We start from the raw sequence: 15357 nt of genomic DNA, 5'->3' as shown, positions 1-15357 counted from the left end.
TGTATTGCAAGGGAAAGAACATAGGGTATAGCAGTTTATTAAGGGGATTTCAGTCAACAAATATACCAAAGAGAATAAGGAATGTAAAGGATGCAAATGTGTCGATGAAAAATATTGTGCATAGTGGAGTCCACAAAAAAATCAAGTTATCAAACACTGCGTGTATTCTGAATCCTGGGTTTCCCTTAATGGAAGGCCTTTAACCTTATTGCTAAAATGAGGGAAAATTATGTTTTTTATGTTCACTAATCCTATGGCTTTATTTCAGATGGATTTTTTAAAGTGGAAATGCTGGTTTTCTGTGAGAGTTTATCTGTGGGATTTGGTCCACTCACACCCCTTGGAGTGTTGTGAGCAGAGGGTAAATGCCTCATTTTATGTTTTTGAGCAGAAGTAGTAGAAAGCTACTGACTTTTGAAAGTCATCATATGTGATGACAAGAAGAGATATCAGGGGAGTGCAAAGGAACTTCATTATTGCTGCTTATTCAATTTTCAGTTCCCAAAGTCGACATCCCGAGAATACTCTCAGGTATTTGGTGTCAGACCATTAACCTATGTGTGTGAGCCAGCACACCGTACCGTTCTCATTTCCTAAACTGGAGAAAAATAAAAGAAAATGAATGTCCTCAACCCCTTTGCTTCCCCTTCCTGAGACTGCAGACAGCTGAATGTTGGGGTCCTTGCCAGATTTGCATCAAGTGAGAAGATAGTGAGAAATATATGATTAGCATTTATATCAGAAAGGCAGAATGTTGAGACTGGTACCAATCAATTACAAAATTGGTGATGGCAGAATGAACAAAAAGAATCTCATGCCAGACCTAAATATACTCCTGAGTCTTGCAATGCCCTGAAACTTGCAGTGGGTCAAGGGAAGGTGCTTCTGCTGTGGTAGAGAGTAAATAATTGAAATTAGAAATGACTTGGCCAATTATAATATATTTTTCTCAGATGTTTTGGACTTCAAAACCACAAGTTAACTTTGGAAAAAGAAACTTCATATCAACTTTATTTGTTTTATTTAGTCTGTTGCAGCCCCATATCGCATTTACTGTCCAGAGAGACTTTCTGATTGTGTTTTTGACAGTATGTTGCTTCTATTACAGACACCAAAGAGTAGCAATTTGAAATTACAAGCCTATTCAAGGCAAGGATTTTAATTTGATTTTAACTTTCAGAAAGGCTTAGGCAAATGATTTTTTCAGCAAATTGCATTTTATAATATAAGAATAGGTATGGCCAACAAGAGTTTAAATAGCCAGAATTTATATTTCTGATACTATGATATGTATATGTTGAATATCTACTAGGTGAGTACTATGGCTAAACAGTTGGTTGTACTCTAATGAACAATTAAGACAATTCTTTGGAATATGTCACCCTTTGTCCTGGTTGCTTAAGTCTCTTTTTAAGTCTGTGTATCTCTCTAGTAACAGGACATTGGAAGGGTTGCTGAACAGGCTTCACTTTGAATTTGTCATTCTAGATGTAATGTGTTAAAGTATCCCCCAGTTAAAGAGTCAGATGAACTGCTCAGTATACCTAAAATTCAGAAACATTAAGTAGTTGGATTCCTGATTAAGGATGAGTCTGCAGTTGTGGTTTATGCAGGAGAAGGTTGCTGGCATACCTTTTGTAACTGTTTACACTCAAGGATATAGGAATAATGCGTATTTTGTACGTAAATTATAAATGACACAAGGGGACATGTGAACTTGGCATCAGTGATTTTCTGCATCAAATAACAATTGTAATTATGAGGTCCCAAGACACACCACCACTTGGTAGTAATGCTCGGCCAGGTTCATTTTCAGAGTCAACAATCCAGACAGATATTTTCCATCAGTGATTTAGTACCAAGATGATCATGTTAATACATAGGCAGTTTGTGTCTGCTGACTGGGTCAGAACCAGGCTTCTCAGGCATTAGTAATGGGAGCACAGATTACTTTCTGCTCTTCTAGAAGCAGCATTGGTTATAGAAAAATGAAATATTTCTCTTTAAATGCAGATAACATTTGAATCGGGGAAGGGGGGAAATTTCAGTAATAGCTCCAGTGAACAACTGGTGAAATTCTGGTTGACAAAACCTTTAAATATTCATTGTTACCAATACTTTCAATGATACCATAGTTTCCAGAGTAAGCCAGATTTACAGAAATAATAACAAAAATAGCCTATTTCCTTTGTAATTCACTTGGATTTTTATGCAGTTATTGAAATGGTTTGTTCTCCCCATTTTGATATAGATTTCCATGCTATAACCTGTGGTATACTTATTCCTGCAGCATTATAAGCATTTATCAGCTTGTTCAGCTTCTTTGAAACAGTATTAATTGCCAAGCATTTCACTGATTATTTCTCTGTCTGTACAGATAAATTAAGGATACTGTTTTTCTGTATTTCTCATTTTTAAATCAAATACTTCCCAGATAAAGCCCAAATATTCTTTTAACAGGCAGATCTGCAAATGGTTTTGTTGGCTGGTTCCTGGACAGAATTTGAATTTTTTAGTTGGCCAGACATTTCTCTCTCATTTAAAGAGTTATATTTATTCTTCAAGGATAATTTTTTTTACCCTGTTATGGTTGGGTTTGGGGATGTACATTTTCCGCAAGTGCACGTGATGTGAACTGCTTCTTTTAATAGCTTGACGCAAAATTATGCTGGACGTCCTGGTATTCTTTGCTTCTTCTAGCATTGTGTAATCTACATGTTTCTCTTGTGGCTTTTGGAAAGATCTACCCTTTGCTCAAAATTAGCCATGGATTTCCAGGTATTCAGGGTCAGAACAGCTCTGCTGTGTGAGATTAATCTAGCACAGTATCTTCTCTGCTAACCAGAAGTGTGATCCTGCTGTGATGTGCTTTTCTAGATTTCAGTTATTTATGGATTTAGGGCCCAGGATTTTTGTCTAAGTAGCCACATGTTTGGTGTCCACATATGGAATTAATATAAGTAATTTTTTTAAGCAATTCATTCTTTTAATTTTTCTTTCTTAGTATTTCCTGGGTTTTCTATCTTGTAACTTGAGAAAACAAAAATTCATTCTTTAAGACAGTCATGATTTTGTAGCCACATATTCCCTTCATTTCGAGCCTTTATTTCCAAACTGTAAAGTCTCTAGTCTCTTTTCATTTGTATCTTTGCTTATTCTACTCACTCTGTGACCTCTTTTATTTTAGAGAGGGTAACCAGGTACACAAATTATGTAAAATGTTGATACAAAACAGATTTTTATGACAGAATGAGACTTCATGTGCAATTTTCAGTTCTTTTCTTGATAATCACAGTATTCCTATTGCCTTCTTAAATGCTTCAGAGCCTCCAAATGATTTGTAGGGGAAATGGAGCAGCTTTAACAGCTTCTTTCTTGAGTGGTAATAGCTAATTTTGGACGAATCACTGTCTACGTATAGTCAGTGTTGGTTTTCCCCAGGCATTAAGTTTGTACTTCTTGATATAGAAATTAATTTGACTTTTTGATCATCCATTTGGTTCACTGTATGTGATATATTAAAATGCTGCTGACTTAAAGAAATGCAGTAGTATCATGTAGCATGATTTTCCTTTGGGAAAAAATATCAGGTTTTCCAATATATAATTTTAATTTCTAGTAGAATGTAGAATAGTAATGAAAAAGAGCCTACTAGAATGTAGATCTTAGAAATTTCTTACAGCCTTTTAAGGAAATTGATGTAATTTCATTCCTCTTTTACAGGTGTTTATTTAAGCAATTATTAAGTGTTTCAATATGTTACATTTTGTTTCATCTAGAACTTTAGTCTCATGTAAAGTGTAGTCACTTTTCAACAGCTGAGATTTTGCTAAAATATTTTGCTTCTGAATTCTTTGGTTTTAAATCAGTCTTAAAAAATCATTCCTGATATAGAAAGGTAGGTGCTCTTTTGTAGTGGGGAGCTGTGGAAGACTTCCTTTATGATCTCTGTTGTGGTTCTCTTTCCTGAATGCTACATGTAATCATAAAAGCATTAGTTGGTCATCTGCTGTCCTCAAAGCAGAACCGTTGTCAGTGCTATATCCAGTCAGTCATGATTTTGTCTGGATAAATCTTGATACTTCTGGGAACAGAGATTCATTCCACATCCCCTCTGGATAGCCTGTTACTGATGCTGCACATGTCCACTCTGAATCTGCAAATCATACCACTTAATTATTTATTGTCCTGATTCTGTGGTAGTCTTCCTTTGTTTCTGACATTCAATTTTTTTCCCTTCATGCTTTAGGCATGTTTCTTGTTAAATGCTCATTTTTGTGTTGCCTTATTCTAGTTTAAAATTTGGTGGTGGTTATCTTCTCTTAGCCGTCCTGTTTTGGTCATACTTTCAGTTATTGAAGATGACATTTTCCAGGAAATGGTTTCCTTCCTGTGGCAGCTTTTGGAGTAACTTCTAAGTTTTTTTGGGTATGAGTTGAGTGCTATTGTGTAACCTGTGTATGCTGTGACCACTAGCACAAAAATGTTTCTTTTACTATTATGCATTAAACTGGGTATTTTTCTTCATTTTCTTCATTTAGGATTAAACTCAGATCTGCTTTTCACATGCAAGTTCTCTGATGAATGGCTGTGATGCATGACTGGGTCTCTTATAATACACTAAATATCTAGATCAAATCCAGTCTAAAAGGGAATTAACTTGAAAATCCTTGTTGCTGTGTTTTCTGCTATTGTGGTCTTTTAACTCTTCTTGTACTTGCTGTTGTCTTGTGTTTTTAATATCTACATCTTCCTGAAAATTAAGGCTGATACATCAGTAATAGATCTCTATCAAGAAGTCATATTAAAGAGATTTTATGGACTACAGAATCCTTTTTATGAGGAAACTGTAGGAGTATATTCTTCTCTAATTTTTATTCAATATTTCCTGCACTGAGAATTTACTATTAGTTGTTCATATATTCTATTTTGTATTAATAAAGCTTAGAGCTCTATTTTAGATTTGAGGGTGTGATGATAATATTTAAGTGGAACTTGCCAGCAGCTTTGTCTCTCTTGTATCAGCTTGGCTGACTTGTGGATTAAAGATGAAAAAGGCAACTGTTAAAAGAAATTTTTGTTTCAGTAGCTAATTAAAAGCCAAGTATATTGAACTACAGTTGTTGATGTCATAGACGAATATGGCTTTTGAATTACTGTGCTTTTTCATATTTGTAAATATTTGCACTGAAAAAATACGCTGACCTGAAGAAAATTCCTTATAACACAGTTCCTTTATTTCTACATTTCCCAGAACACTTCAGTTAGAAAAGTTAGGTTTTGTTCTTTGATTATGGATCCCAAACCTTTTGCCACTTCCCATCTCTGTGTTGCTTTGACTCCCTGGGATTGTGCATTAACTGATGTCATTGTTTCTCCATCCCTGTGCTGTTGCCCTTTCCCTGTGGTTGGTTTCCCCACCATGGAAGTGATGAATGTAGAGACTGGGGTTTTCCCCCAGCTTTCAGAGGTCTGAAATTGAGGTAGCTTTTCAGGAGCCCTTTAATCTTGCGTAACGTGTGAGACTTGTACTCCCAGATGATGGTCTTGGCATAACAGAGAATGTGTCATCTCCTTCTGAATAGCAAAAAAAACAAAACGCATTTAGGGAGAGGTGAGGACTTTTACATACCCCCACTGAAGTTGAATGGTTTGGATCTCAGCTGAACCAAAGAGAGGGAGAGGGTTTGAGTTCCTGAGATGTTGGATCACATCCTTCAGTAGAGGGAAGGGAAATGTACCTTTCTGATTACCTGACGAGTAATCAGAAAGGAAAACCTTCAATTTTGCTTCATTTTTGTTTAACATTTTCACTAAAATAAATAAGCATATAGGCAGAACAAAAAACGCAAAACTTGACCTTTGAAGATGGTAGTTCTTTACAGTAACTGTGATTCAAAAAAATAGTCATTTTAATAGAAGTCACCATTTCCACCATGCAATTTTGTAAATATTCTTTGCAGGTTCTCTGTCCAGATGGTAAATACGGCCGTATTGTTTACTCACTTCTTTTTCCCTTCTGTTTTGAAAGAAGAGGACTTTTAAACTCTATTTAAAAGTCGAATAGTTACACTCTGTTCAATATTTCTCCTTTTTCCTCTCTCTCAACAAATTAAAAAAAATACAGGCTTATTTTTTTTTTTCTGTTCATTTTAAATTTTCTCCTTCCCCACTCATACTCCCATTCTTGTTGCTAATGAATGTATCATCTAAAAATAGATATGTTCATCATTCTATATTATTTTGTATCTTTCTAGATTGGAGGCCAGTGTAATTGTAAGAGACATGTGTCTGGCAGACAATGCAATCAGTGCCAGGAAGGATTCTACAGTCTGCAACAGTCAAACCCTGATGGCTGCAGTCCCTGTAACTGTAATACCTCTGGGACAGTCAATGGAGATATTACCTGTCACCAAAATTCAGGACAGTGCAAGTGCAAAGCAAATGTTATTGGTATGTGTAATGCAAGAGTTCAGAGCCATTTTTCTTGTTTTCTCTGGAAATAAAACACGCTTGGTTTCTAAATGAAAGGTATAGAAAGCTTCTTTGCTGAAGGCAGATTGCAAAAATGAATGAAATTAACTGTTGAAAAATTATTAATTTAATAATTCTATCAAACTACAGCTTGAAGCTTAGTTTAATCAACCCTTTAGAAGTTTCTTTATGGCACAGCTATGTTAGCTTACATAGCTCCATACTAATAAGTCACAGAAATAATGTAATTTGCTTACTGCGTAGATGTTTCTTTTAGGAAATTAGCACTTTTTCAATGTGTTTTGTACTTAATGAGTTCTAAGCAAATCGTTTCCATGCTAGTTTTCTTAATAGACCAAAATAAATGGATTTTTTTCTCAAAATATTCTGTGCTACAGGGTCCTTTGTGATAAATCTATCAATTTTTTTCTATTATATTTCTTTGAACTGTTCCTATGAAATGCAAAATAAGTCAACATAATTCCACAGATCATGTACACAGCCAGGGTTAGTTATCAAGGGCCACATAATTTTAATTTTGTAATTCAATGCCAAGCTGATTATAATAAACTGCTACCTTCTGTGTTATTTATCATTTTTTTTACAAGACGTGCTTTTTTGTTTGTTACTCCCACAGGTATTTTTCAGAAATTAGATTTGATTATAGCAATTTATTACTTCCAGCATATTTGAGGGGAGCCACAGCTACATAAGGACAAAATTTATCAAGTGCCCAAAATACACAGTATATATAATACACTTTGAAATGTTGATGTATGGGAATATTATGCAAGGAGAGTTTCCTGATAAAGTGAGCCTTGCATGGTAACTGTACATGTCTCAGACTATACATATGTCTCAAAAAGAAAAATTCCTCTTCTGCTTTGTTATTAACAGAATTAGTAATCTGTTTTTTCTTCACCCTAACCAGGTTCTGGGTTGCATTTATAATGTTCAGGTACATGTTAATATATTTAATATTATATGTGCCCTCCCTAGTGAATGTTGACTCATTTGTAATGTTGTCTTTGTTGCTTTTGGAAATTAGAAGAAAGAAGAAAATGCAGAATAACAACAAATAATGAAAATAGCTCTAAACAGATTGAAGCCTGAACAGTTTCGGTCCTTTTTCTTGTGGAATGCTGTATTTTTTGTGCAGTGAAAAGGGTGGTAAGAGTAGAAAACCTTTGTACATCTTAAACCCTTTCTCTATGGTCAAGAAAAAGGACTTCAGAGCATTCTTAATTATATATTCTTTGCTCACATTTTATGTTTGAACCTGTGAAAACACTTTTTAATTCAGTGGCAGTTTGGCAGACAAGAAATGCGCAGTCTGGTTCTCACATATTTGGTTATCTACATATTACATTTTCTCCCCTTGATGAAAACATTAAGAATTGTTTTTATTTTCACTGAAATAGTTGTTAAAAAAAACAAACCGACTGTGGGTCTATGCTTTCTGTACTTATATGTAGCTATGAAAGGGGGCTGTAGTTATGCAACTGTTTGTTTGCAGGATAAAGACCTAATTCTCTCCAGACTAGATTCTCCTTTTTTGTTTTCCAAACCAATTGTAAATAAGCTTCTGTATATTGAAATGTGTGCAGCAAATTTACCAGGGAACTTTCCTCTTTGGATTTCTAAATTGGTTTTTAGAGCAATCTGTCTGTTGCCATTTTATCTATTTGAACAAACACGATAACAGAAAAATGCAACTATGGACTGCAATGTTATGAAACATGAACTGTTAGAGTTAACACAACTGTTAAATCTTGCTAATGATTCTATCACCAGTAAAATACATTAGCACCAATAATTTTATTAAAGTAGGTCATTCATCTAGAATAAAAAGGTAGAAGAATGTGAATTAAATGCCAAGCGTGCTAACTCCCCTGTACTTGTTAACATTGAATGTGATGCCCTGTAGGCCTTCCTCAGTATCGTTAGGAATAGATTACCTGTCAGGAATATGTATGGCATATTCAAATAAGCACTGCGCATATTTTTAAAACTGATATGATATGAATCCATGTAGACCAATTTTAATAGTTCAAAATGAGTCATAATTCTTGTTAACAATACAGTTATTTTTAAAATTTGCAGCAATAGTGGTCCTTTTTTATTTTCCTTATTGAAATTAAATGATATGCCTTAGGTGAGTCATTCATCACTGTTAAAGGAACTCGCCTTCTGTTGGAGTTTTTGAGTTTTTATCCGTGTATATAATGCATTCCCTACCATTTTTAGTTTTTTTTTTTCTACATGTTAAGTTGCTAGATGTATTTTGGTATGGTTTTGTATTTTTTTTAAATGATGACAGTGTTTTGCTAGAAGATTGTATTTATATTTTCCTATATGAAACAATTAAGTCATAGCTTCATAGTGAAGGATTTTCGCACTGCAAGGGAAAAATACATAACTGAATTTGCATTTTGCGTATAATAATCTAGTTTGCTTTCTTGTAATGTACATTTTATAAACTAACATATAAATGCCATCCCTTGGGGCAGGGATAAAGCAAGCATTGACTTTGAGAACAACGCTAATAAAACTACAGAATGAAGCATGAAGAAAACAGTTTATATTTTAATGTACTGCAGGAGTTAACTAAATCATACATTTAGATAAAAATATTTCATTTTGGATTATGGAAAACATTTTCTGCTTTCAGTAAGGGCTAACAATAAAGACTAACATAAATGCAATCAATGATAAAACAGAAATATTGTGTTAAGCAAATAATTTGTTATAGTTAGTCTAACTTGTGCTGTCCAAGTGTATGTTTAATGTTTTTAATACAATATATAAATCTATTATCAGAACAGATTGTGAACCCGGTGCAATTCTCTATGTATTACATTTCTACAATATAGGGTGAAGAGTTCACATAGGCATTGATTGTGCAACAGGTGGTGTTCTGGGGGACAAAGAGATTAATTCTGCTTTGTCTTAGAAGTGTTAGAAAGAATCTCTTGCAGAAGTATCTTAAATTGTATTGAGAGGGCAGTAGAAATGCATTGCTTCTGAAACAAATTGGAAAAGTAAACAGATTTTTGGGATGCCACAGTTATTCAATTGATTTGTGCAGCCTCGTCACTCGTGTTAATTATGCTGGTGAAGAATATCAGTCCTTCCTTTTTTTTTATTTATTTCATGTGTAGTATACTTACCCTTTTTAAAACTAATAGCTTTTAAGATTCGGGTTTTTGTTGGGTTTTTTTAAAATTCCTTTTCTCTTTCCAGGTCTGAGGTGTGATAGTTGCAATTTTGGATTTAAAGCTCTCAGATATTCTAATGAAGATGGATGTGAGCCTTGTTGGTGTAACAGCCATGGCTCAGTGAGCCAATTCTGCAACCCTCTCTCTGGGCAGTGCAATTGTAAAGAACGAGTGAAAGGACTTCTCTGTGACACCTGCGTGGACAACTTTTATGGGCTGGATGTAACTGGTTGTAAGGCTTGTGAATGCGATGCTGCAGGGTCGATTTCGGGAACCGTGTGTGACGTGAGGACGGGGCAATGTGTGTGTAAACCAAATATCGGGGGAAGGCGCTGCGACGAGTGCCTGGATGGGTACCACAGAGTGCAGAAAGGTCCCTCCTTCCTTTGTCTGCCATGTAACTGCGAGAAGGCAGGGACAGTAAATGGCTCTCTGCTTTGTGACAAATCGACAGGACAGTGTCCTTGCAAAGCTGGTGTGACTGGCCTTCGGTGCAGTCAGTGCATGCAGCAGACGTACAACCTCAGCCTGAGCAATGCCCACGGCTGCCAGCCCTGCGACTGCGACGCTTTGGGCACGTTGGCAGGAACAGTTTGTGACCACGTTTCTGGGCAGTGTGTCTGTCTGCCTCAGCGCCAGGGGAGAAGGTGTGGTGAGTGTAAACCAGGTAAGGAAATTGGAAGACAATTGATTTGATGTAGTAAGTTTTGCTTTGTTTGTTATAATTTCCTATAGTTTTTAATATGGGGTTAGACAGCTTCATGTCTGACATGGCTCTGACATATGTTATAATTGTTTTTCTGTTTCTTCTTAACTGTGTGAGAAGGAAGCATTGTTTTCCTAATCACCATCAAATTTCTATTCTATTTGCAGATGTTGAATAATTTGTATTATTACTGCAGTTTCAACATGTCCAAAATAAGGTTAGGCTACTTCTAGATATAGAGAAACTATACAAATAATCAAGTCCCAATCCCTTAATAAGAGGTAAATTGGCATAATCTAACGAACAGCAGCTATCCTCATAATGAAAAACGTGGATTTGGAAGGCAGAGTGCATGCTCTTCGGGAAGGGCACTTCATGCATAAAGCTGAGCGTGGCAGGAGGCACAGAGATGGTTGCTTAAATTTGATGAGGCTGGCAAACATGTCACTTAGAAAGCATTTACCTGCCTTGCTGTGTTGGGGTTGTGCTGGCTTGCACAAGGGCTGCTTACAGTTTGGCCCTGGAAGTAGGTGATATTTGCAGTTTGCTATGTATTTGTTCAAGATTTTGTGCCATATTTGTAAGCAGAATGTAAAAGTTCATTGTAAGTGGGGAGCTCTGTAGTTATATTTCAATGTTCTTGTTTTAAAAAGTAGATGGGTAAAGTGAAACTATAGGTAATGTTAACCTACCCTCCATCATAATATTAAGCAGATAGATTTAGTTCAAGTTAAATACATATGCAATTTATTCAAGTAGCAGGTCACATTAAAAGGTACATTATAGCTCCATTGGTTTTAATATGCCATTCAATAATTTGAACAGAGGTTAAAAAAGCTGCTTAACCTCCATTAAGTATTTTTTAAAATGCTTTCATTTAAATTATTTTAGGTACATATACTAATAAATAAGGCAGCATTCTGTTTTTCTTAGTTCCTCCTCCAGTGCTATTTGACCTGCTAACCCTCTATAGCAGCCACTTAATCAGAGATCGGCAGAGGAGTGATGTCAAGGCTCCCCGAGTCAGTGACCGCCCTTGTCCTTGGAAAAGAAAGGCCAGGGTTTATGCAGAACTAAATGGTTTAAAAAGGTTTAATTGATAGTGTGAACAGGCTGGTTTGTAGAAAAGCTTACATGGCACTCAGAGGAATAGTCCTACAATAGTTCCTGGTAAAAAGAGAAATAATTAAAAAATGTATTTGTGTAAGTATTATTTTTAATTTTTTTTAACTAATAGCTATAAACATGTATGTGCTGAGCACTGAGCTCTGTGCTATATGTGAAAGTGTAAATTCTTATCTTTGTAAAAGTGCACTGCATTGCTCTTAGGAGAGCACAGTGAGCTGTGCTATTTTCACTGTTTTAGTGAGACCTCATTTAGATGCTTAATATTTCTACCTTTTATATAATATTCTTTGTTAGTATGTGCCAAAAGAGATGGGGAAGGGTATAAAAATCTTCCATATAGAAATATAGAAGATTTTAATTGGTTTCAAGTACTGTAAACATGTCCTATGGCTTTATCTTGGGACCAAGACAAGAAAAGGTACTCCAAATGTATGTGAAAATGTACTCCAAGTGTAGATGTAGCCAACACAGCCAAATTAAAGCACACACAAACAAATTAATTCAGGCAGCCCTGAAAACATACAGAGGATTTCTGAATTTGTTGGGATATCTCAAGTCTATGATATAAGTTAGGTTATTATCAAAATATTAATTGTTAAAGCATTTAAAATAATGTCCCAGCGTAGCATATCTTTCATGTGCTTTGATAAAATCTGAGAAGTTCCCAGAAGTTCCCAAAGTCTTAATATAGGAAGAGTTGCCAGTTGCGAAAAAGTCAAACTGGTTGTAGCTTTTGGAAATTGTTTTATATGGGGATTGCTTTTCTTAAATCTCTTTTTGGCACATTCAGCCATGTGTTTCATCTGTTAGGCTATATCCATGACTCGTGTTTTCCAGTTTGTTTTCATACCAGTAACATTTTGGTAGATTGGTGTACATTTATTTTTTTCTTTAAACTAATGGTATATGCAAAGAGAGGAACGCTTGATTCTAGCATGAAACAAAATGAAAGAACAGTTTTACCTTGCACAGAAACTTGCTTATGAGATGTCCTAGGTTGCAGTGGTTGAAACATGGGTTCTCTTCAACCCCCAAATCCTTGTGAGCATTTTGTCCCAGTTCATTCTGGAACTGTGTTGCTGACTGCAATTTGTACCACACAAATCCTATTCAACACAGGTTTTGGATCTTCGTATGAGAGCAGCAAAGCTGAAACAAAGGTGTTTTGTTTTGTAAGTTATTTAGTCCATAACCACAGGTTTGCATAGAATGCTATGTAGTATGGAAAAGATGTAAAGAAACACGTAGGATGTGTCTCTGGGCACCAGTAATGAGGGTTTGTGTACTTACTACCTCTCTTGACCTGAAGGATATGAATTATCTTGTGAGAATTTTGCTGCTGTGGTTAACTGTGCTTTTTGACTCCCAGCTTGTGGTTAAGAAATGAGCATTACTGCCATAGATGATAAGCATGTAAAGGTGCTAAGGAATTGGTCATGTGTTCCTTCTCTATACAGTGGGAGAAATGCTAAGAGGATGACTAAAAAAAAGAAGCTGAATACTTTGCTATGACTTTAATTCTTCCTTTTGAAAAGTGTGTTTGATTGACAAATGTGATCAGTTATGGCTGAATTGGAAAAACAGTCTGAAAAAGAATAAGCATAATGCTAGTTGCATACATAGATCTCAGAGAGATTTGTGGTGGCTGTCTTAAAATTGGAAATTGGCTCCATTATACAACAGTGGGTTCTTCATAAAGCAACTTTTATGAGCCCTTCTAACCTTGCTGTAAATTAAGCTTGCATTAAATTGGTACTCTTTCCTAGGTGGAGTCAAATTCTAGATGATGAAGGTAAATAATAATGATTATGAAAAACAGTATGAACTTTTAATCTAGTTTTTCTTCTTTTTCCTCTATATTTGTTTTTGGTACTTACAAATTAGTTGGGGGAAGAAATTTTTCGTGTTTTCCTTTCCCTCACTTTTAAAAAAATGTTTTGCCTTTACCTGCTACTTCTGGGGCAAAAAAAAAGTAATTGTGGTAGTGTCCAGAAACTTTTAGAGCATTTCTAAAAGATTATAATAAAAAAATATCCTACCAAATCCTTCACTGCTTTACAGTGGTTTAGGCAGTATGGCTGTAAGAGATCTAGGATGTTTAACACTAAGGTTTAGATTATAATTAGTAATTTTGCTGCTACAATAAAAGTAGTATATGCTGTAACAATTGATCCTTCTCAGGGAAAATTAATTTATTTTCTAGAGATGTGCTTATTTTCCCACTATAGACTTCTCTTAGATGTTATTTTATACAAAAGAAGCATAGAATCATAGTTCTATGCAAAATTTCAGATGGACAAGGATCTGGTTTAGCTTGAGTGCTTATCATTTACTGCAACTATAAAGTGGGTCCTGAAGAAGTGCTTTGACCTTCTGCATGAGTCCAAGGCTTACACTTGTTTCCTACCTTCCTGTTAGGTTCTTTGAGTGGAGTCGTTCATTGTGCTCAGGAGTGACATTGCTGGGAAATGGTCTCCTCTATTTATGCACAGGATGGGCACTGCAGAGCACAGAGAAGTGCGGCAGGAGATAATACATGCTGCCTCACTAATAACTTCAGGCTATTTGCTCTCTGTGCTGCCTCAGTTTGGGGCCTCTCTGGAATAAAGTGCCAACAGCGTGGTTTTTTATGATGCGAATGTAGGTTAACTGGAGACTGATATCACTTCACTGTCCACTTGAGATTTATCTCACCGAGGACCAGAGGCTAAACTTGAACAAAGATTTGAGCAGTAAAATTCTAATGTTTTCAATTTGTTTAGTTCCTCTGCTATTTGGATATGAGCTCACAGTGCAGCATTGCTGCAAAGACAGAGAATACCACCCTAGGGGTGTATATATAGAGCTATCTCTTGTAAGACAAATAATAAGGCCTTGGGCAATATGACATGTTACAATATAATTTTGGGCTCCTTATTATAAAGCAGGACATCGGGAAGTTATTGGACAGCAAAAAATGTTCAGTAGCTGAGAACATGACTAAGAAACTACTGATTGAACTTGATCTGGAGAGAGGGCAAGTGTCTGAGAAGTCTGCAAATGCTGCATATCTCAGTAGCAGCTGAAATTTTTCTATTGAAGTTGTACAATAATATCTAATAGCAACTAGCTAAGGGAAATAGAAACCCATATCAATGGGCCTATTTTAGGATTCGTGTTCCAGGATAGATATTTGTTATTGTCTAGTGTCTCTTAATAATGTGGCATCAGGATCATTTACAAAACTCTCATGCATTGCTACATTTTTAATAAACAGTACCACTCCAAGGGGGAAAATAAAAAGAAGAACAGCTAGGTTGAAAAAAATAGTTAAATGTTTATTAATAATCAAGTAAAAATAGAAAATGTTTTGGAAACGTATGTAATTATATTTTTACTAGTGTGCCATTACTTGAATTGTTTTCTGATCAGAAGGAAATTATTAAGAATTAAATAAGTCCATACATCGTGAAATAGATTATGCAAGTGGAACAGCTTCATTAAGAGAATGTGTGTAAAAGCTCTTTGTTAGGAACTTCTGGTGAGGTTATGAATAACGGGTAAATTCTTGAATGACCAGATTAGAGGGATATAAACTGTGTCTGACTGTATTTATCAGTTATAGATAAATATCAGCATAAATAAAGATTGCTTGTCAGGGCAATAGGATGGCACAGCAAAGGCATACCAAATATACTGGGGGGAATGTGAAATGAATACTCAAATTCATAATTGGAAATAATACAGGAACAGGACAGGATTCAGGATGAACACTTTTTAATACCAGATCAGTAACTTTCTTTTATCAATTGATTAGTTTCTGTGAAAGTATTTGTGTAGGTACAAGCTTTG

At 35.5% G+C, this 15357-nt stretch overlaps 1 protein-coding gene across 7 annotated transcripts in view; it reads left to right on the top strand.

Moving 5' to 3' along the window:
* The window catches only part of USH2A (usherin), a 370627-nt gene that overhangs the window by 53442 nt on the left and 301828 nt on the right, over positions 1–15357 (top strand). For all 7 annotated transcript variants that reach the window (XR_015283723.1, XR_015283719.1, XR_015283720.1 and 4 more), the window contains exons 12-13: positions 6258–6453; positions 9718–10359. Coding sequence is in view for 3 of the 7 variants with exons in the window: in XM_086878670.1 (XP_086734796.1) it covers positions 6258–6453; positions 9718–10359 (838 nt within the window). In the remaining 4 variants the exon portion in view is untranslated. The remainder of the gene's footprint in view (positions 1–6257; positions 6454–9717; positions 10360–15357) is intronic.

This window comes from Cyanistes caeruleus, chromosome 2 (genome assembly GCF_971803275.1).
Source record: "Cyanistes caeruleus chromosome 2, bCyaCae1.hap1.1, whole genome shotgun sequence".
NCBI classification, from domain to species: Eukaryota; Metazoa; Chordata; class Aves; order Passeriformes; family Paridae; genus Cyanistes; species Cyanistes caeruleus.
This window is presented reverse-complemented; position numbering and strand designations above follow the sequence as displayed.